This window comes from Miscanthus floridulus, chromosome 2 (genome assembly GCF_019320115.1).
Source record: "Miscanthus floridulus cultivar M001 chromosome 2, ASM1932011v1, whole genome shotgun sequence".
NCBI lineage: Eukaryota > Viridiplantae > Streptophyta > Magnoliopsida > Poales > Poaceae > Miscanthus > Miscanthus floridulus.
This window is the reverse complement of record NC_089581.1, coordinates 156,937,575-156,959,361: the sequence shown is the minus strand read 5'-3', so window position 1 is coordinate 156,959,361 and position 21,787 is coordinate 156,937,575. Positions and strand designations below refer to the sequence as shown.

General features: G+C 51.0%; 1 protein-coding gene across 1 annotated transcript; it reads left to right on the top strand.

Annotated features, from left to right (window-relative positions):
* The first annotated feature begins 45 nt into the window (after positions 1-45).
* LOC136540249 (protein MOS2-like) lies at positions 46-1,242 on the top strand. The gene has a single exon (XM_066532252.1). It carries the CDS (start codon positions 47-49, stop codon positions 1,061-1,063), a length of 1,017 nt encoding a protein of 338 aa, XP_066388349.1. The 5' UTR covers position 46; the 3' UTR covers positions 1,064-1,242.
* The last annotated feature ends 20,545 nt before the right edge of the window (positions 1,243-21,787 follow it).

The window sequence follows — 21,787 nt, the reverse complement described above, 5'->3', positions numbered from 1 at the left end:
GTCACCGGAATACCATATCATCGCCGCTTGCTCTGCCGCGGACGCAATGGGCGAGGAGAAGAAGAAGCTGTCGATCTCCATCGTGTGCAAGCGCCGGCCTCAGAAGACCTCCTCCCTCTTTGCTGCCATCGACGATGCCCCCGGCTCCGCGCCAGCGCCCGCCCGGCAGTACGTCGCCGAGTTCGACCCATCCCAAACACTAACCCCGGCGGTGGCGCCCGTCGTCATTGCGCCGCTCCCCAACTCGGGCATTTTCGGCCGTCGCAAGCCATCCCCACTCCTCGCCGCCCGTTCCACTGCCGCCGCCGGCCTCGCCGCCTTCGTCCTCGACACCTCCGCCGCCGACCCCTCCTCCAGCACCCATTACGGCCTCACCCGCCGCGACGCGGCCGATGCTTCCGACCGTGGCATGGACGAATTCCGCGACATGCCCGTGGAGGGATTTGGCGCCGCAATCCTTGCTGGCTACGGCCTGATTGTAACAAAGGGGGAGGATACCAAGGTCGCCCGTCGTGGTGCAAGGCACGGGCTTGGCTACAACCCCTCTGAGCCCGACAAGGATTGCAAGAGGTCCGGTGGAAAAAGGTCTAGAACAGAGGAGGATTGCCAGGAGAACGATAGCGATGCCCGGCGCAAGAGGCCTTGTGGTGAGAAAAGGTCTAGAACGGAAGCTTGCAAGGAGCTGAGAGACGGCCGGGGCAGCAGCAGGGTGCGGTGGCTACAGAGCCACATCAGGGTCCGGGTTGCCAGCGAGAAGCTGGGCAAACGGCTGTACTTGACAAAGGGGAAGGTTGTCGACGTGGTGTCGCCGACGACGTGCGACGTCGTGATGGATGATGGTTTGAGGCTCGTGCAGGGCGTGGAGCAGGGTATGCTTGAGACAGTGTTGCCGCCGACGAATGGCCTGGTGCTCGTGCTCTACGGGGAACACAGGGGCGTGCGTGGGCGACTGGTCGAGAAGAACGCCGAGGAGGAGGTTGGATTGGTGGAGGATCTGGATACCAAGGGTATGATACGTGTTGGATACGACCAGATGGCAGAATTCACGGGCGATTTGGAGTAGCTGAGATACTGAATATTTTCGTTTCTTTCTTTGGGAAATTGAATGTTTTCTTTGTGGTCTGTGCTAGGAAATTTTGGAGATGAAGAGGTAGCTGTTGACCACCATGAATTGCGATAAGTAGTCACTAGATTTTTGTAATAGAGAAGTAGATACAATTTACTTGTAATGACTGCAGGCTGCAGATGAAGGTCGAGTACTCGAGTGTATGTGTGTAGACAAAAGATCTTTAATTGAATTCAAAGTTTCAAACCACATCGTATGTAAACTTCCGATGACAAGTTGATTGCGTGACGAACTATTATGCTCTGCTTCCGGTTCCGGCTTCCATGTTGGACTGGATTCTTCAGTCTGTCTATGGCATCGCGGGATGTTTTTGTCCCAACTATTTCTTTCTCTAGCATGTGCATGTTAAATGCAGAAGATCGCTATTCCAATTATGGATTTTTCATTGTGCACAATTTAGACATCAAGGATGTAGCATTGTACATTTGTGCCATCCATATCATGCTAATCTTGATTTTTTTTAGCAACTCTTGCTAATCTTGATGTGAGATGAAATCTCCAAAAACTAAAAAGAACAAAACGTGGATATTTTTTTTGGTGCGATAAAGTTTTGGGGTCGCCGTTCCCTCTTCTTGCGATCCCGCGGCTTCATAGATTCAAAACGCTGTGCAAACACAGCGACCCAATACAAGGAAGGATCTACTCCATGTAAATACAAGGAAGGTGGGACCCAATCACCATCGTGACTCCGTTCAAATACCAGGAAGGTGGGACCCAATCACCATCGTGAGACTCCTTGCCTTATTGACTCACAATCACCTTCTTTCTCTGCGACCCAATCACCATTGTTCGTCTCGGCGACATTCTTTCTCCGCGATCGGCCTCCGCGACCTGAGACCCCGCCACCATCCGTGACCAAGTCCGTGAGACTCCGTGCGCCGTGAGACCCCGCCACCGTCCGCGACCTGCACCCCGCCGCCTCCGTCTCCGCGATCTCCCTCGCCGGGCCAGCACGACATGATCACGCGTGCCCGCGTCGCCGACATCTGACCTGGAGCCTGCGTCGCCGGCGAGGACACCTTGGCGAACAGGCATCGCCGCCCATCACCCGGCGCTCAGGCAGCCCTACCACCGGCGTCTGTGGTGGCCTGCCGTCCTTCCTACGCACCGGAGACGGAGCCGACGTCGCTGACGTGGACCTACGAACACCCGTCGATCGAGCATCGCAGCCCATCGTGAACGCCCACCGCTCATTCCAGGTGTTGCTGACTGACCTACTATTCATTAACCGACAATTCAATTTTGTTTTGCATCCCACCTACTGTTTATAGTCCAGTAATTGCTTTCGGAAGGATAGAGGATTCAGTTAAATGCGAATTGCTTTCACCGTCTGTTTATGGCCAGGCCACAGTCGTCCCTGGCTAGGCCACAGCCGGCCAGCAGACACCCTCGGCCGGCCAAAGGCCAGCCCCGCCCGGCTACACCTAGCCAGCGGCCGCCCAAAACCCTAAAACCAGGGCTAGGCAGCCACGGCCGGCCAAAATTTTACAATGCATTTTTACTGTTTTTAGGCAGCAGTGCAGCACAAGACCGCTCTCTGCTCTTTCACTTTGTGCCAACAGCAGCAGCCATCTCATGTCCTGATCTGCAGGTCAAGTAGCAGCCGTAGCTAGCCCAGGAACAACAGTTTTCGCTGCAGCAATTGTTCGTTCAGTAAGAGGAGTTGTGCTCTCTCTGCTCTGCAGGCTGGAGTTTACAGCATTAACCACAGACCAACTCTGCTTTGTTCTTCGATTTCTTGTGATAAACACATTTTATTTCCATGCAGCAGCACCAGCAATATATGTGGTGTAGATCATCAGCAGGTTGGCACAGCAAGTTGACAACAGCAGAGCTCTCAGGTTTGCACTGCTCTTGTGCACTTGCATTTAGAGTTGCAGGTGGTTCTTTGATTTCTTGTGACAAACACATTTTATTTCCTTGCAGTAGCACCAGCAATATAGATCATCAGCAGGTTGGCATAGCAGGTTGACAACAGCAGAGCTCTCAGGTTTGCACTGCTCTTGTGCACTTGCATCTAGAGTTGCAGGTGCGCGTTTAGTTTATTATGGGCAATATTTTTTTCGTACTACAGTAATTCAACCATTGCATTGCTTTGAATATTGCTCTTTTGTCTTGGTTTGATATGCAGTGGCAAGCATGAGCTTGGGTTTAACCATTGTTCCTTTGTCAAATACTTGAGTCGCAGTTATTTGTGTTAGAACAAGCTTAATTGGTTAACAATATATTTTTATGTGTTCGCTAGCTGCAGGGTGCAAGGTAGTTGTCAGTGCAGCAAGTTCTTTGTATTTGTTCTCGGCAACTTCTAGGCACCTCTCTATTGCTTTTATTTGAATCAATGCTTGGTAATTAGTGGTTTAGTTGGGCTTCTAGCTAGAGCTATTTTCAGTGAGTTATCTTGCTTGTGTTTAGTACATCTCAATTAGCCCTCGGTTTAATATTTCTCATATTAATTAGAGCTTTGTGAACTTTGAAAAATTCCTAATTATTCCCTATAATTTTTTTAGAGTATAGATATATATAGTACATGTAGTGTTGATGGATACGCCAAGGACAACCTGTGATCGGGTACCTTTGGGGACCTTACAAATACAACACATGGAGGTATATAAACTTTTATAGCCTCCCTACATGTTCTATGTTTATATGTTTTCAACATCTCACTAAACTTTATTGAAGGGAATCATACCCGATCGGGGTTGCTGCCACTAGATGGGGATCGTAATGAGCAGAAGAGGCAGAGGGAGAGAGAACGGTATGCAACAATGTCTAATGAAAAGGGGAGTGAAAGAAACAAGAAACCCCGTCACAGGTATACGGTGAGTAACCAAGAAAATGTTGATCTTAAAAACAATATGGCTGCCCATTCAACAGGTACGATGGTATTGTTGAGTGTCATTTTAATTGCCATATGCGTTATAACTAATAACAATTACTATGTTTAAACTTGCATATGTGAATTCCAATAATGAAACAGACAAAAATAGTGACTGGCTCCATAGGCAGTCAACCTACAGTAATGGCTTACAACAATTATCAGGTTACTTATTCTGCTAATAAAAGTATTTATTGGTGCGGCGACTGAAATTATCGTGGCAACATAATTTGCTTATTATATGGTTTAATTTTAATTATATGGTTATATTTGTAGACGGTACGAAACCTTTAAGTTGCATGACATTGACAGTGAGGAAGATATTAGCACTATTGATGAAACGGGTACACTTTTGTATCCATTGCGTGATATTCTTGTGAATCGTGCCTCTGTTAGTTTCTTACCATTGTGCTTAGACACCGTCCTAGCATGCGTTGATTAAGATGTCATTCCACGATATATGTAGGTTTTGGATATGCACCCAGTCCCATCAACCGGCTTGTCACGTGTCCAAAAGGGCGTAAGCGTGATCGTGATAGAGCACGAAAAGCTACAATGTCTCCTGAACAAAGGGCGCTACTGAATAAGAGACGATATGAATTGTATGCACAAAAAAATGCATCAGAAAAGTCTGCAAAGATGCTACAAATGACTCCAAAGGAGACTTCCCAGTCAACAGGTATAGCAATAATATTGATTTCTTTACAGTAAAAAAATTAGTGGTGCCGTAGGATACTTATTATATCAATAAAATTTTAGACAGTCCTATCCCTTTAAGCATCGGAGGAAACGAGGAATCACCCCCTCCTAGTGATATTAACGACAGTTTAACTGAGACGGATATCAACACTGTTTAGACGGTCCTATCCCTTTAAGCATCGAAGGAAACAAGGAATCACCCCCGCCTTTATAGAATCATAGCTTTGTTTTTAATTACAAAAGGAGTTTGAACACCATTGTAGCTGACACTGTTGTGTAAACTTTATTATCATAGAATTTGAACTACCGTGTGTTCATCGATGAGACGTTGAGACCATACTTTTTCTTATTACATATAGGTGATGTAAATGCATCCAATTCCCTCGACAATATTGTCACGTGTCCAAAAGAGCGTAATAAGCGTGAACTAGATAGAGTACGATGGGCTGCACCGTCTCCTGAACAAAAGGCGCTAATAAATAAGAGGCGGCGTGACTTGTATGCGGCAAAAAATACAGCAAGAAAACTACAAATGACTCCACAAGAGAAGGAGAAGTGAAAAGAGATGAAGAAGAACTACAATAGGATGGTGAGAGAATACCGAGCCAGCAATTTTCATCCGGACTCAATAGCCATGGAGAGCCCTCACTTTAACCCTCAGCTTATTTTCCCTTCTTCACCTCAATCGCCTAAAATGCCTTCACACGATATGGAAATACGTGAATTGACGGGCACGCCTGTTGACATCGCGTCGTCTGTAGTTCAAAATCCAGAAGTCCAGACCCCTAAATTGGTTGCGGCACAAACCATACATAGGCATCGAGTGACCACTGGAAGAAGGGCTAGAGGGTTTGCAGATGGAAAGTGCAATGATTCAAACGATCCAACTCAACCGAGTGTGGTTTACAACGGTAATTATATATATTATATATATTGTCAGCGCTTTCACCTTTACTCTTCTATTCCAAAAACTCATACCATTTCTTACTACAGATGGTGTCACCCAGGAATCTCTAGGTCCACAACCTAATAATTGCACAGGTACACATACACAACCGTCTGTAGTTGACGGTACCTCTTCAATGCCTCCAAATGGTGCATAAGCTCATACGCCAGACTCTATGGTCGAGGATGGTATTTTCTTTTTTAAATTTATCCCTTTTTGTTTTTTGTATGCCATTATATTTCTCTCATCATATATGTGGCCGTGTTGCACAAACTATGATGAGGATGTCATATTTGAGGAGGACGAGGAAGAGGATGAGGCGTACTTTTTCGCCGGACAAGGTACACCGCGTAATAGTCAAAACATTCTTTCACAAACTTTCTTTCAACGCGTAACACATCAACATTTTGTCAGAAGACGACGAGGAGAGAACTGACTTTGAGCACAATCTCGACATGGATGGGCAAGAGAACAGTGAGCCTGATGTCCTGGATCCATACGACAGGGTTTTACGCTAATGTCCCGTTAGAGTCGCACATGCTACTGTCGGTGTCGAACTGCGAGCACTGCAACGCAAAGAAATTTGAGGGTGAACCGCCTGGATTCTGTTGTCGGGGTGGAAAGGTTCATCTTTCAACTCCTGAGACACCACCAGAGCTCATGAGGTTGTGGTCAAGCTTGGACGCTGATGCTAGGTACTTTCGTGCAAACATCAGATATTTCAACGACCACTTCTCTTTCACTTCTCTGTACTACCACCTAGATTGTATCACCACTACCATGCGAATCTACAGTGTCTACATGTTCTGTGCCCTTGGCTAGATTTACCATAACATACGATCATTTGGTAAAGAGGAGGGTGTCGAAAAGAGACACCTCGAGCTTTATTTTTACAACAACGATCCGTCCCTCGAGCATCGGATGAGCAAGTGCCGTGAGCAATGTGCCCAAAAAGATAGAGAAATTATAGAGCAATTGGTTAGGATCTTTGATGGGAATCCCTACTCTCAACAACTAAGGAGTATGGGATACGTTGAAAACCTCGAGGATTACCGGGTTGAGCTTAACCTTGACCAACGGCTTGACCAGAGAACATATAACATGCCGTTGACATCAGAGGTGGCCGTCGTCTGGGTTGAGGGGAGTGAGCGTCATGGCAAATTCGAGCATAGTGTTCTCCTATAAGGGAAGGATTAGTCTATACATGGCATCTGCTCATATAATGCATGCTATGACTCACTGTCATACCCGATGTTCTTTCCAATGGGTGAGATTGGGTGGCACAATTGCATTCCAAAAGTGGGTGTAACTATGGCTCAAGTTGAGCGAGCCCAAGCAATCCGCAAAAAGCGTGTTGAGAATGGTGGCGATGATGATGGAGGTAACTTAAACACTTTTCAATAATGCAATATAAACTCTTTTTTGTTAACTCATGATACTAATTCGAACAATGTCTCCCTGTAGAACCTGTTGCGAATACATGTGTCTCCGTGCGCGACTACTACTGCTACAAGTTCCAGATGCGGCCAGGGATATTTAATCCAATGCTATGGCTGGTGTCTTTTCCAGCAGTTTGCCGTCGACACCTACATCAACATTGAGAGCTCGTGTTTAGATTACATGAGGAACAATCAAGATACTTTGAGGGCTGACCTATACTAAGGCCTGGTGGACAGCATGCATTCAGGTGAAGGATCTGCTGAGAATGTCGAAAGGTGTACTGTCCTATCTTCGACATTCATCGGAGGACCCCGTGATATGAGGCATCGGCACATGGATGCAATGGCTCCGGTGCGAAAGTACGGTAAACCAGATATCTTCCTCACAATGACGTGCAACCCTAACTGGGATGAGATCAAGAATGAACTTTATCTAGGCCAGACACCACAGGACCGCCTAGATCTCGTCACATGAGTCTTCACACCAAAGTTAGAGGCGATGAGGAAAATGTTGATGGAGAAAGATATACTTGGGAAGGTTAAGGCCTACGTATATGTAGTGGAGATCCTAAAGAGGGGCTTGCCGCATGCACACTTCTTGCTAATAATGGAACAGAAGTACAAGCTCACATGTCCCGAGCAATATGACATGATTATCACTACAGAGCTACCAAACAAGAAGAAGTACCTTGAGCTATACAAGATCGTCACAAAGCATATGATGCATGGTCCTTGTGGGATGCTTAATCCATACTATCCATGCATGGTGGGCCACAGGTCATGTAAGAACCGTTACCCACACCCATTCTGTGAGGCAACATCACAGGGAAAGGATTCATACCCCATCTATCGGTGATGCAATGACGGCCGTATGCAAAAAGTTTGAGGCCATTACTTGGACAATCAATGGGTCGTTCCTTACAACCCTTGCCCGCTGCATACCTTCAACTGCCATATAAATATTGAGGCATGTGGGAGCATTAAATCAGTAAAGTATCTGTTCAAGTACATATACAAGGGACATGACAGGGCGTCAGTGGTGATGAGGGAGACTGACAAAGCAGATGAGAAAGGGAACGTTGATGAGATCAAGCAGTATCGAGACGCTCGGTGGGTGGAACCTCTAGAAGCACTGTGGAGGATATATGGGTTTGACTTGAGAAAGAATCATCCACCAGTACAACAGCTGTTGCTTCGTCTACCCAACATGCACAGGGTGGTATTTCATAAATGGGACATGGTCGAACGGATCGTTAATAGGCCAGGTGTAGAAGAGCCAGCTGACAGCATACTTCGAGGCAAACATGATGCATGAGGAAGCCCACGGAATTTTGTATCGGGACTTCCCGGAGCATTTTACCTGGTAATCTGATGGTAAATTCTGGCAGAAAAGGAAAAACTCCATTTTCCAAGTTGGCAGAGTTATCTCGGCCCATCCTGCTGAGGGAGAACACTACTTTCTTCATGTTCTCTTGAACAATGTTGCTGGTGCTATCTCATACGAACACCTCAGGACGGTTGATGGCGTGCTACTACCTTCATTCCTTGAAGCTATAGAAAGGAGGGTCTAATCGAAGAAGACAATACACTGTATGAATGTCTAATTGAAGCTACTTTTTTCCAGATGCCTTCCTCTTTGCGAAGGCTATTTGCAACAATATTGGTACTCTGTGAGCCGAATGATGTGATGGGGTTGTGGAAAAAACACTACGATGCAATGTTAGAGGACTATAGCCGTAATAATCCATCCCAGGATCTGGTGCAACAGATGGTTTTGATAGACATTAGAAACATGCTTCAGTCTATGGGGAAGGACATAAGGTCATTTTCTCTTCCAGATATTGATCACTCACACGATGATGCCAGCCATATTCCTCGTGAGATATTTGAGGAAGCTAGTGTCGAATAGAATCCCGAAGATGTGCTATTGTGTGACTCACTCAACGCTGAGCAAAGGTTTGCCTATGATGAGATAATGGCCGCTGTCTATAGCAAGCAAGGTGGGCTATTCTTTGTGGATGAACCTGGCGGGACGGGAAAGGCCTTTTTGTATAGGGCACTTCTTGCAAAACTACATAGCTAGGACAAGCTTGCCGTGGCTACAACTACATCTGGAGTGGCAGCGTCCATAATGCCAGGCGGGAGGATAGCCCACTCATGTTTCAAGATACCCCTCACTGTTGAAGAGGGTGGTTGCTGTAGCTTCACGAAATAGAGTTGTTGGGTTCATAAACCCAGGGTCCCTCATGGACCTGCTTCCTAGCAAAAACTTGACCTAGCAGACGACGTTGTAAATGACACATAACTCCTGGGCTAGCCCAAAAACATAACAATAGGACAGAAGGGCGATCCAGTCTCCGGTCGAAAGGCCTGGCCAAGGAGGAATGGTGCTCGCTTCCGACTTTGGCCCGCCTCTCCGACCAGAAGGCCTAGCCGAGGAGGAACGATGCTCGCTTCTGACTCTGGCCCACCTCTACGACTGGAAGGCCTGGCCGAGGAGGAACGACGCTCGCTTTCGACTCCAGCCCGCCTCTCCGACCGGAAGGCATGGCCAAAGAGGAACGGCGCTCGATTCTGACTCTGGCTCGCCTCTCCGACCAAAAGGCCTAGCTGAAGAGGAACGTCGCTCGCTTTCGACTCAGGCTCGCTTCTCTGACCAGGAATATACCGAACCTCTGCTTACAGCTCTTCTCCGACTGGGAGGCTGGAGCCAACTGGGGAACGACCGACTAGGGATGCCCGCTCGGTGAGGACCTAGGAAACGGACAGAGCAAGTAAGGCAAGGCGCTCTAGTCAACCGTAATACCAAGGACCATACCATGCACACCTACAGGATAGTATTGTCAGGTCATGTCAGAAGGGTACTTTATAACCTTCTAGACATGTCAAGATGCCAATAGTGTTGTGGGCGCTGACATTTGACACTATAGTATGATAGGCGCCTATATTTGCCATACCATAATAACATGGTGGAACCGACCACATGCATCCACCCATCAATAGTATTATGGGTGCCGACAAACCGTCTTGTACCTAAAAGCGTGGGCAACAAGACTAGGTAGCACACACACTCTCTTTCTCTCACTCTCTCTCTCTTGTAAAGCCGCCCCCTTCATCTATAAAAGGGGATGCACTCTCTCCAATAGGAGGATGATTCAGACAGTTGATACCAATTCTCTCTACTTGTCTCTAGAACTCTCAAGCTAGACAGAGCATACGTTCAAACACTTAGCGCACGTCAGAGCTCCTATCACTCTTGGCCTTTCGGTCCAGAGTCCAACCGAACTTCTGATACCCCCCATCTTACTCCCTCTCGTTTATAATCCCACAGCAAACTTCGAGCACTTGGGCTCAAGAATAAAGTCTCCGACCGACTCAAACTAGACGTAGGGTAAGTTGCCTGAACCAGTATAAACCCTGTGTCATTGAGTGCTAGGCCACATCCGATCACAATGTACGAAAAAACAACAAATATTTACTAGTTGGTCACTTTTCGCACCGACAGTTGGCGCTGTCCATGGGGAAGACACCTTACGTTCACGCTTTTGGTCATCGGATGGCCCACCTTTCCACCACCTTCGCCATGGTGGGCTCAAGCGATACTTCTCGCTTTGGCTCACTAGAGTTTCCCACACTCCCACCTATTGGGATGTGGGTTCCTCCCATCTTTGAGCCATCCTAGGCCTTCCTCTTTAGAAGCCTGGACTTCATCGTCGATCGGCTCGGCATGCTTCACCTCCATGAGGAGGCACTCTTCCCATCGTCCATCGGAGGAGGAGCGCCCTCCGTTGGCTCTAGGCCACCCGACGACCTCTTTAACGAGGCGCCTACGCTTCGCTCCAAGCCCATGCTAGGCTCAAACCCCACTATGAGTAATGTACATACTGTTCTTTACTCACTTTTTCATATTTTTTGCCGACTCTCTGAAGGGACCTTGTTGTCCGTGCCGCGACCGCCATACGACCGGTTCCCTTACGGCCTCGCGTCCCCTGAGGACATGTACGCCTAGGGGCTCCAAAGGATGCTGGCGCCACCCCCTCTCACATATGAATTTGTGGGTATGGCGAGCTATGCTCCTGCTTCTTTCCATGACCTCATGGATGACGAGGTTGAGAGCGATGGGTCCAGCATCGGTGATGTCATGGCACCTAGCCACTCTTTGTCCTAGGAGTGCGCTATGGCAGACGCTCCGGGATAGCTGTCGGTGGTGGTAGAGTCTCTACAGACCCTCACCCCTCTAGACCCTCAGCAGAGGCCCTCGCATGTGCACAAGAGCACAGTGAGGAGCTACGACAAAGGTGGTAGAACCAACCGCCACATGTGCCAGTGCGCTCGATGTAGCACGCTGCGCCCCGTGCGCATGACCCAGTGAGCGGCACCCGGGGTCGTGCCTGCCAGGTCCAGCGCAACATCATGGATGGGGGAATGATCCCCCATAGTTTGCTCGGGCTAGCCAGAACATCATCGCTGCGGTGATGCTTCTGTGTGGCCTTCCAGAGCCTGTCGACTCCTAGGAGCAGGCGGTCCACCGAAACCTCTGGGCACTGGTGGAAACCACCGCCGTTCAACAAGCGGAGAGCTCCGCGTCATGACACCGACTCATGGCCTCTCTCCCCACCAGGGGAGCGGGGACGCACCAGACGCATCGCTCCATCAGCTCACCTCTATAGCCGCCAGGCATGGAATAGGAGGCTGCATCTACGCCACGACCTGACCCAGCGCCTTCTCCACACTGGCTGCCTATGCATGAACACCTCAGGCCAAACCAAGATGCTCGCAGCTTCATCAACAATTTGCGTCAGGCCCGGCATGACGATGATGTCCATTAGGCTGTGGTGAGGGCAGGTAGCACGGACTCTAGTCGAACCATCGAGGGGACCTGTGAGATGCACCCTAGGCATAGTCATTGACTAGACAACTGGGGTCCTAGCCTAGATGGCCCAGGACCATAGGCCTTTGGCCGACACATCCAGAGAGCGTCGTTCCCGCAGCGCTTCTGACCGCCAACCAATATCGCCAAATATACTAGGGAGACGAATCCCAATATATGGCTCGAAGACTTTTGGCTCGCCTGTCGAGCTAGAGGAGAGGATGCTGACCACTTCATCATTCAATACCTCCCCATCTGCATTGGGAACATGTTTGAGCGTGGCTCGAATTCCTCCCACACGACAACATCCACAACTAAGCGAACCTCAAGAGGATCTTCATCGGAAATTTCCAGGGGATGTATGTCCACCCTCGGAACTCCTAGGACCTCAAGAGCTACCAGCAGGAGCCTAATGAGTCTCTACGAGATTACATCCGTAGGTTCTCAAAACAATGCAACTCCCTCTCTGATGTCGTCGACGTGGATGTCATCAGTGTGTTCCTCTCCGGGACAACCTATGAGTCTTTGAGTCATAAGCTTGGCTGTCTGAAGCCCCGTACCACCTACGACCTGCTCGACATCACCATGAACCACGCCTCCATCGAGGAGGCGGTCAGAGCAGTCTTCAACGGAGGCTAGGACAAGGGCAAGGCCAAGCACGAGGACCAAGACGAGGCCCCCTCCACACAGAGGGGCCAAAACAATAAGGAGGATCGACGCTGACTGGCCAACTCTGCGTTGGTCGCCATAGCTGATCTTGCAGGCAAGCAGCCCCAACAGGGCTAGCCTAACCACATCAACAAGCTCATGGATACCCCATGCACCAACCACGCCTACCCCGTCAAGCACCTCTACAAGGACTATGAGCTCCTCAAGCGCTTCCTACGACAGGCCGGTGGGCCAAAAGAAGGAAAGGGCAAGGAGGCAGCAGCCAAAAAAGGAGGTGTGGCAGGCAAGGATGGGGATGGCTTTCCTGACCCCGAGGAATGCATCATGATCTTTGGGGGATCTGATGCCATTTACTCCAAGCGCCAGCAAAAAATGTGCTATAGAGAGGCATGCGTCACCGAGACGACCGTCCCCACCTTCCTTCGCTGGTTGGAATCTCCGATCACCTTTGATTAGAGGGACCACCCTTCTCATGTCGCCAGACCAGGTCGCTACCCGCTCATCATCGATCCCATCATCCGCAAGAAGCGCCTCACTAAGGTGCTAATGGACGAAGGCAGCGGCCTAAACATCCTCTATGTCGACACCCTCGACGCCATGCACATCCCCTGGTCAGAGCTCTGTCAAGTGAGCTCTCTCTTCCACGGTGTGATCTCGGGGATGCAGGCATACCCACTCAGGTAGATCAACCTACCTATCATGTTTGGCGACCGACCAACTTCTGCTCAGAGGTACTTACCTTTGAGGTGATAGACTTCCCGGGGTCTTACCATGCCATCTTGGGGCGGCCATGCTACACCAAGTTCATGGTGGACCCCAACTATACCTACCTAAAGTTGAAGATGCTGGGACCGAACGATATCATCACTATGGGTATCACCTTTTCGCCACTACTGTTATCAACTCGTCTGAGCTCCCATGGCTTGGGGAGTTGTTGACTCCAGCAGTCCCGGACTGCAGCAAGCCAACCTCCTTGACTACCTTCTGCCCACTCGAGGAGACCAAGGCCATGGGGATCGACCCCACTGACCCAACCAAGACGGTGGGATCGGGACCTAGCTCCTAGCCAAATAGGAATGTGAGTTCGCCGACTTTCTATGCGCCAATCGTGATGTTTTCGCATAGAAACCTTCTGACATGCCAGGCATACCACGAGAGGTCACCGAGCACGCACTACGCCTCATCCTGGGCTCGAATCCTGCCAAGCAATGCCTGCGTTGGTTTGACGATGAGAGGCGTAGGGCCATAGGCGAGGAGGTCTCCAAACTCCTGGCAACAGGATTCATCAAGGAGGTATACCACTCTGACTGGCTCGCCAATCTTGTTCTTGTTAAAAAGAAGACCAGGAAATGGAGAATGTGCATTGATTATACTGGCCTCAACAAGGCATGTCCGAAGGACCATTTTCCTTTACCACGCATAGACCAGATAGTCGACTCCACCTCAGGATGCGAAATCCTCTCCTTTCTAGATGCCTACTCAGGCTATCACCAGATCACGATGAAAGAGTCCGATCAGCTTGCGACTTCGTTCATCACTCCGTATGGTTCGTACTGTTACGTAACCATGCCTTTCGGTTTAAAGAACACTGGCGCCTCCTATCAATGGTGCATGCAGCAATGCTTTGCCAATCAAATTGACCCGCTCGATCAGCCTGATCAAGTCGAGCGACCAAAACCAACAATCGTTGCCTATGTTGATGACATAGTGGTCAAAACGGCTTAAGCTTGTGACCTGATCGCAAACTTCGCCGCAACATTCACGAACCTCTGAAGGTTCAACATCAAATTGAATCCCAAAAAATGTGTTTTCGGGGTTCTAAAGGGGAAGCTGCTTGGATACATCATGTCCAAACACGGCATCAAGGCCAACCCCAAAAAAATCATGGCTATCTCCAACATGGGCCCTATATGCAGCGTCAAGGGCTTACAGAGGCTCACCGGCTGCTTGGCCGCCCTGAGCCAGTTCATCTCCCGGCTCAGCGAGCGGGGGATGCCTCTCTACAAGCTTCTAAAAAAGACGGACACTTTCATCTGGACTGAGGAAGCACAACAGGCTTTGGAGAGCCTCAAAGCATCATTAACGTTGGCCCCAATCCTTGTCGCTCCTAAACAGGGACCACCCCTCCTCCTCTACGTCGCGGCAAGGAACCACATGGTGAACGCCACCCTAGTCATCGAAAGGGAGGAGCCAGGACACCACCTTAAGGTCCAATGACCCATATACTTCATTAGGGAGGTACTTACCGACCCCAAGATTTGGTACCCCCTGGTGCAAAAACTCCTATACGTCGAGCTGATGGCAACCCAGAAGCTCCTGCACTACTTCACCGACCACGAAGTCTCGGTTGTCACTTCATACCCACTCGAAGACATCATCCGCAACCACGACACCGTGGGACAAATCTCCAAGTGGGCACTCGAGCTAATGGGCCACAACATCAGGTATATCCCTCGTACCGCTATTAAGTCTTAGACTCTCATGGACTTTGTCGCCGAATGGATGGAGGTCCAGCTCCCGACCCCAAACGTCACCCATGAGTACTAGACGATGTACTTCAACGGGTCCGTAATGGCGCCCGCTTGGGGGCTGGAGTAGTGCTGATCTCCCTAGATGGGAGTAGGCTCCGCTACGCACTCCGCCTCCACTTTTTAGCCTCAAACAACGCCATAGAATACAAGGCCCTCATCAATGGACTGCACATCGCCATCAAGCTCAGCGCTACGTGGCTCTACGTCCGCGGTGACTCAAAGCTGGTCGTCGACCAGGTCATGAAGGTGTCCTCTTGCAAAAGCCCCCCCATGACAGCATACTACCAGGAGATGCGCAAGCTCGAGGACAAATTCTAGGGGATCAAGCTGCACCATGTCCCTCGAAAGGACAACGATGCCGTCGATTTTCTCGCAAAATTGGCTGCTAGGCGGGTTCTATCTCCGGACGGGGTCTTCATCAATGACCTTCACGAACCGTCTGCCCGCATCCTGGAAGGTCTGATCTAGACACACCCTGATGCCGACCCGGTGCTCAGGGGCTCTGACCCCAGCACCTCCGTGACGACGTCGCCCACCGATGTCGCCATGGTGGCACTCCATCAAGCTGACCAGTGAGCACCGCTACTTGCCTACCTCCTCAAGGAGGTTCTCCCACTAGAAAGGACTGAAGCATGATGAATCGCTCGACACGCCAAGACATTCGTCACAATCGGTAATGAACTCTACAAACAAAGTCTGTCGGGAGTACTCATGAAGTGTGTCCCTACCGACCAAGGCAAGCAGCTCCTCCTCGAGGTCCATGCCGGAATCTATGAACATCATGTGGCCCCTAGGTCACTGGACAGAAAAGCCTTTCACCAAGGTTTTTACTGGCCCACCACACTACGAGATGCATATGAGGTCATCTGCAGGTGTGAAGGATGCCAATTCTATGCTCAGCAAACTCATTTGCCAGCATAGGAGCTCCAAACCATCCCCATCACCTGGCCGTTCGTGGTCTAGGGCCTTGACATGGTAGGGCCCCTCAAAAAGGGCCCAAGTGGCTTTACTCATCTACTCATAGCAGTCAACAAATCCACCAAGTGGATAGAGGCGAAGCCCATCACCAACATTCGCTCGAAGAGGCAGTCAAGTTCTTCCTCGATATCATCTACCGGTTCGGCATTCCTAACTGTATCATCACTAACCATGGAACTAACTTCATCAGGAAGAAGTTCCTGGACTTCAGTGATGGATATGACATCAGGATCGACTGTGCCTTGGTCGGACATCCACGTACTAACAATCAGGTCAAGCGGGCCAATGGCATGGTCCTCCAAGGACTCAAGCCATGCATCTTCGACCGACTCAACAAGTACGCCGGGCGATGGGTTGCAAAGGTCCCAGCAATCCTCTAGAGGCTGAGAATGACTCCAAACTGATCCACAGGGTTCACACCCTTCTTCCTGGCCTACGGAGCTGAAGCAGTGCTGCCCCCCAACCTCGACCACGGCACCCCAAGAGTGAAGGTCTTCGACCGTGACTGAGCCATGGAGGCTCAGCAAGACATAGTCGACCTGCTCAAGGAGGCCCACAAGATGACCATCATCCGCTCCACTCGCTACTAGCAAACTCTCCATAGGTACCACGAAAGAAAAATCAGAGGTAGAATCCTCAAGGTCGGAGACCTCATGCTTCAAAGGACTCAATCGACCAAGAAGAAACACAAACTCTCTCCACCATGGGAAGGACCCTATATGGTGACCGAGGTGATCTGACCAGGCGCCTACCAACTGAAGGATGACAACAGCAACATTCTCACCAACACTTGGAACATCAAACAGCTATGTCGTTTCTTCCATTAAAAATTTGGTCTTACCGCTTTCTTTCATTCAACGTTTGCTCCTACAAAGCTCCCCGGCCCAAACACTTTTGGCCTGGGTAGCTTGGGGGCTCCATGGGGGTGTGATACGACCTCTCTTTTTATCATATGGTAAATACTTTTTTACACGAACGAAAGGTAGTCCATTCCTTTAATTACCTTACGTAACTTTGCTTTAAACATTCTGACCGATCACACCCCGCCACGATCTATAGTTATGAGCAGTTGAGCCTAGCGGGCCATGCTCAGGTTCTTAAGGTTGCAGCCTATGGTTCACATAGACAGGTGCAAAAAAAGAATAAAAAACAAAGCTATGCTAGGGTAAAAATAAGGAACGGATGGGACAAGCTTCCCCTCACAAAGTGATTCCATCACAAAACGAAGTCAATGTATTCATGGATACGAAAATGTTTATATAGGGACTCCCCCATGAACTTATCCCTTATACATATTGCATGTTTCTACTTTACATTCTATTGCGGCTGCCTAGTGGCATCAGCTACCAGCCCGACCGGCGAAGACAAGGGCTACTCGCTCTCCGATAGGGCAACACTCGGTTCGGTCGAAGGCGGGGCGACGTTTGCTTCTGACCTAGGCTCCACTCCATCCATAGGCTAGGCAACGTCTTCCTGACGCACGCCTTCAGCTGCGCTCGCACGGCGAGCCTCCATCACCCATTGCATGGAGACTTGCTCTACCACCAACTATGTGTGTGGTAGCAAGCTCTCCCCAAGTGCATGGATGGCGTCCGAGCTCCAGCCATCGGTGTACCCACTATAGATGGCGGCAAAGTCCAAGTCTAGGTGGTGCGTCGCCATCGAAGTCAACACCCCTGATGTCCTGTAGAACATCCTATTGGAGATAAGCGCCTGAACTTCGTCTAGGACCTCCACCAGTCGGATAGCGGGCATGCTGGTGCTCGACGCCGACCCAAACACCTCTGAGATGATGACCTAGGCAACGTTGTGGAGCTGGTCGAGCTCCCCCTCAAGAGCACATTGCTCTTCAAGGGACTTGGCCAACGCCTCCGCATTCCGACCAATCATCACCTTGGCCGTCTCCAGGTCCCGCCCCAGCGAACCAACCTTTTTGCCCAGTTCTAGATGAAGGATGACAAGCTCAGAAGCAAGTTAAAGGAAAAACCAAGACTTCAACCAAAAGCAGAAAAGGTACATACTAAGGTGGGTGTTCTTGAGGATGGAGAATCCTTCCTCCTGCCGAGTCACCTGCTCGCATAGCCGAGCGTTCACCTCCTCCGTCCTAAGCACCTGGCCCCAGAGCGTGAGCACTTCCTAGTCAACCTTTGACCGGGTCTCCTGCTCTGACTCTAGGGCCTCTAGGGAACTCTAGAGCACCACCTCGGTCTCCACTAGGGACTTCTAGAGCACCGCATTAGCCTCCACCTAGTGGACCTTTGCTGCGGCAAGTCCCCACTCAGCGGCAGTCACTCGGTCCACCACAAGCAGTTTTGCCGCTAGTGCCTCCATCGCCTCAGCCGCTCGGTCTTGAGAGTCATGGTGGGTGGACTCCAATTGGCGCTTGAGCTCGGTGACCCGCCGTGACACCGTGGCCTCCCACTCCATCCGAGTGTGCTCCTCCTGAAGGAAATGGGACTTGCGGCTCGACATCTCCTCCAGACCCTGCAAAACGAGAAGCAAGCATGCTAAGGCAACTAGCGAAAGACCAAGGAGTCAAGGACAAACACAGAAAACCTACCTCTACAATGCAGGATAGGTTGACCATAACCACCTAATGGACGACCTTGACCCACTCCAAGGCCTCCTCGAGCTTCACCCTGGTTTGGGCGAGATTGAACTCCATGGCGAGTCCTCTCCCCCCAAGTATGTCCTAGAGCTGCACCTCCTCCTCATCCCGAAGGATGAACCATGCCTTCCTTGGGTCACCAGGGCAGGGCCACACTAGGTTGGTGGTCGCCCCTAACCCATTGGAAGGCCCCGCCGACGACTGGACCACCGCTAGCTCCCATGATGGTGGGCTGGCCAGCGGCTCCACCCTGGCGCCTACCTCACCAAGGTGAGGGATCTCCACCTCCTTGACCTCATGGCCCCTGACCCCAATAGCTCCAACCAGGAGGGCGAGCCGTGCGTCCCTCTGTTGGGTGAGACAGGGAGCCTAGTCTCCCTCTCCTCTTCCATCGTAGTCGGTGCAGGAGGGATCGCGAGGGTCACCTCCAACCCATCCTCCACCATTGCCACTAGGATCACTGCCAACACCATCACCGCCACTGCCGCTATACTTGTGACTGACTGGGAGGGCATAGCCCCCGGAGGGGAAGGTCACATCGCCGCCACCCTGCTCTACCCATCGCTTGTCATGGCGCGCTGCAAGGTGGGCCTCCACTCCTCCCGCAAGGGAGGTGGTGCGATGCTCAACCCCATCAATATCTGGCCACTATCAAACAAGTACAGGTCAGTCACGCTTAAAAAACTCAAACTATGAGATCAAAAAGAAACAAAGAATACATATCGGGACATAAACGGCAGGGCACTAAAGCCTCGACCCACTGGCAATGGGCCCGCTGGACGAGGGCCGCTCACAGGTCGTGAGCCACACCCCCTCACTTTGACCAGGGGGGAGTTGACCCAGGCGGCTCCCGAGCGGCCCACGAGTCACCACGACCTCTGGCTTGGGGCGCGCTGACTAGAGCAGTTGGTGGGACGTCCTCCCATTGTCGGTCATGCGCCGATGCCAACCCCGATGATGCGGGAGTGCGAGCCCGCTCCTCTGTCTACCTAGCCTACCCTGCCATGCCCAGAGCAGGTGGGGACAAGGCCGGTGATGCCTCCAAAGGGCGTGGCAACCGCATCTGCTTTGCCTCCCGCTCGCCGACACCGTCCGAGCTCATGGCGCGCTTCCTTGGCGCAGGAACATCGCCACGCCTCTTTGCATCCCACCCATCGCTGGCAGACATGGCTGTGGGCTCATGATGCTCCACCGAAGTCGCGACAACCTCCTAGCCTCCCTCATCTTTGGAGGAGATCATGTCGTCACCCATCTCTGTGGGTTCCTCTGACTTGAGCTCCGCCTCGACACCGCTCCTATTTTCCCCGGCCCGCACGCGCTGGGTGATATCCTGCTCCTTCTGGTGCCTCCTTCGAGCCTTCTTAGCTCTCTTCTTCTTCCTACCATCCATCGCATCCTTCAGGGTAGCTTGCCGTGCCATGCCCTCTGGCCCCTTTAGAAGATGCGGCCGGGATTTATAACCGGTCAGTCCCTGCAAAATAGATGACTCAAAGTCAGATTAGGAATGCAAGATTGAAAGGGACATGGAATAAGGAGAGCAGAACGTACCAGATTGGGTAGCTTCCTGATGTGGAGAGGTTCGAGCTTTCCCTTGAGGGTTTCCTGGGCCTTCAGTTGCAGCACCCGGTCGAGTCGGCTCCAGACTTCGTCCTTTGCCAACTCCACCAGAGATGCATGGTTGAGGTCCATCGAGCCAGAGTACAGCCACATCGACCGCTTCCTTTCTGCCAGCGGGGCGACCCAATGGTGGAAGAAGGTGTGGAACACCCGCACCCGGTCGAGGCCATGATGCAACAGCTTTAGGAGCTCCGCCTCGATGATCTCTAGCTTGTTCTGCTGGCTAGAAGGGCCCCATGACCAGCTTTGTTGCCTCTCTGGCCTTCTACCGGTGAATGGTGGGAATGGTGCCTCCGCTGGGTTCCTGATGTAGAACCATTCCCTATGCCACCCCTGATTAGAGTCGTAGGGGGTGTACGCGGGGTATGAGCCCGATGCACTAGGCTTCTTCTGTAGGGCAAAGCCCCCAACTGGCACGATCCTAGGCGGCTTCCCCTCTGACAAAGCCCGCCCGATGAAGATCAGCCGAAAGAAATCCATATGTGGCTCTATCCTGAGGAAGGCCTCGTAGACGGTCACGAAGCCGGCAATGTGTAGCACCCTAGTCGGATTAAGGTGCTATAGCTCTAGGCCCCACTCATTGAGGAGCCCGCACAGGAACCAATCTTGCTAGCATGAGGCCACGGAAAAGCCTCCCCCACAGGCACCACCTCCTTCGACAGAAGCAGCCCTTCTCGACGAAGGCGGCCAGTACCGTCTCATCAATGTTGGATTGCCTCTAGCTCAACATTGTGCTCTGGATTCACGAACGGATCTATGAGTTTTCTCCTCTCCCTCGCTTTACCCTCTCTCTCGCTTAGGAACCGTCGTGGCGCACGAATGCACTAGGCGAGAAGGAAGGAGGAGAGGCAGCAGTTGGAGAATAGGTGAAGGAACAAGACAAAAGCCCTCTCCCTTCCCCTATTTAAGGAGGAGGCATAGTAGTTGGGGAAAGGCGAAGCATTGGGGCGAAAAATCCTCTCCCTTCCCCCATTCAATGCGGATGGGATGCGGTGGGAAGCGTCCTAACCGATGGGATGCGCCCTGCCCGATGAGACGATGCCTAGTTAGACAAGACATGGCCTAGGCATGGCCCACCACTATCGCACGCCGGGCATGGGAAACAAGGAGCAACCGCACGCAGGTGGCCCTCTGCCTTCCCAAGCAAGACTTGGAAGGGCCCAACGATGGGATCTCTGCCCAAGAGAAACCAATGGGCTTCCTGAGTTGATCGAACGGCTCAAGCGAACACCGAGAGACAGGCAAGGAGCAGAGGGATGCCCCATGTGGGCTATGCTGACTCCATCACAAACGATGAGCACGGATCCCATTCGGACATATCTGATAAAAACTCCTCAAGCCTGTCACTCGAGTCATCAAGGTAACCCTATCGATCCCACTTACTTTATTTTTTCTGATACATGATCATTCACTCATCCATTCTCATACA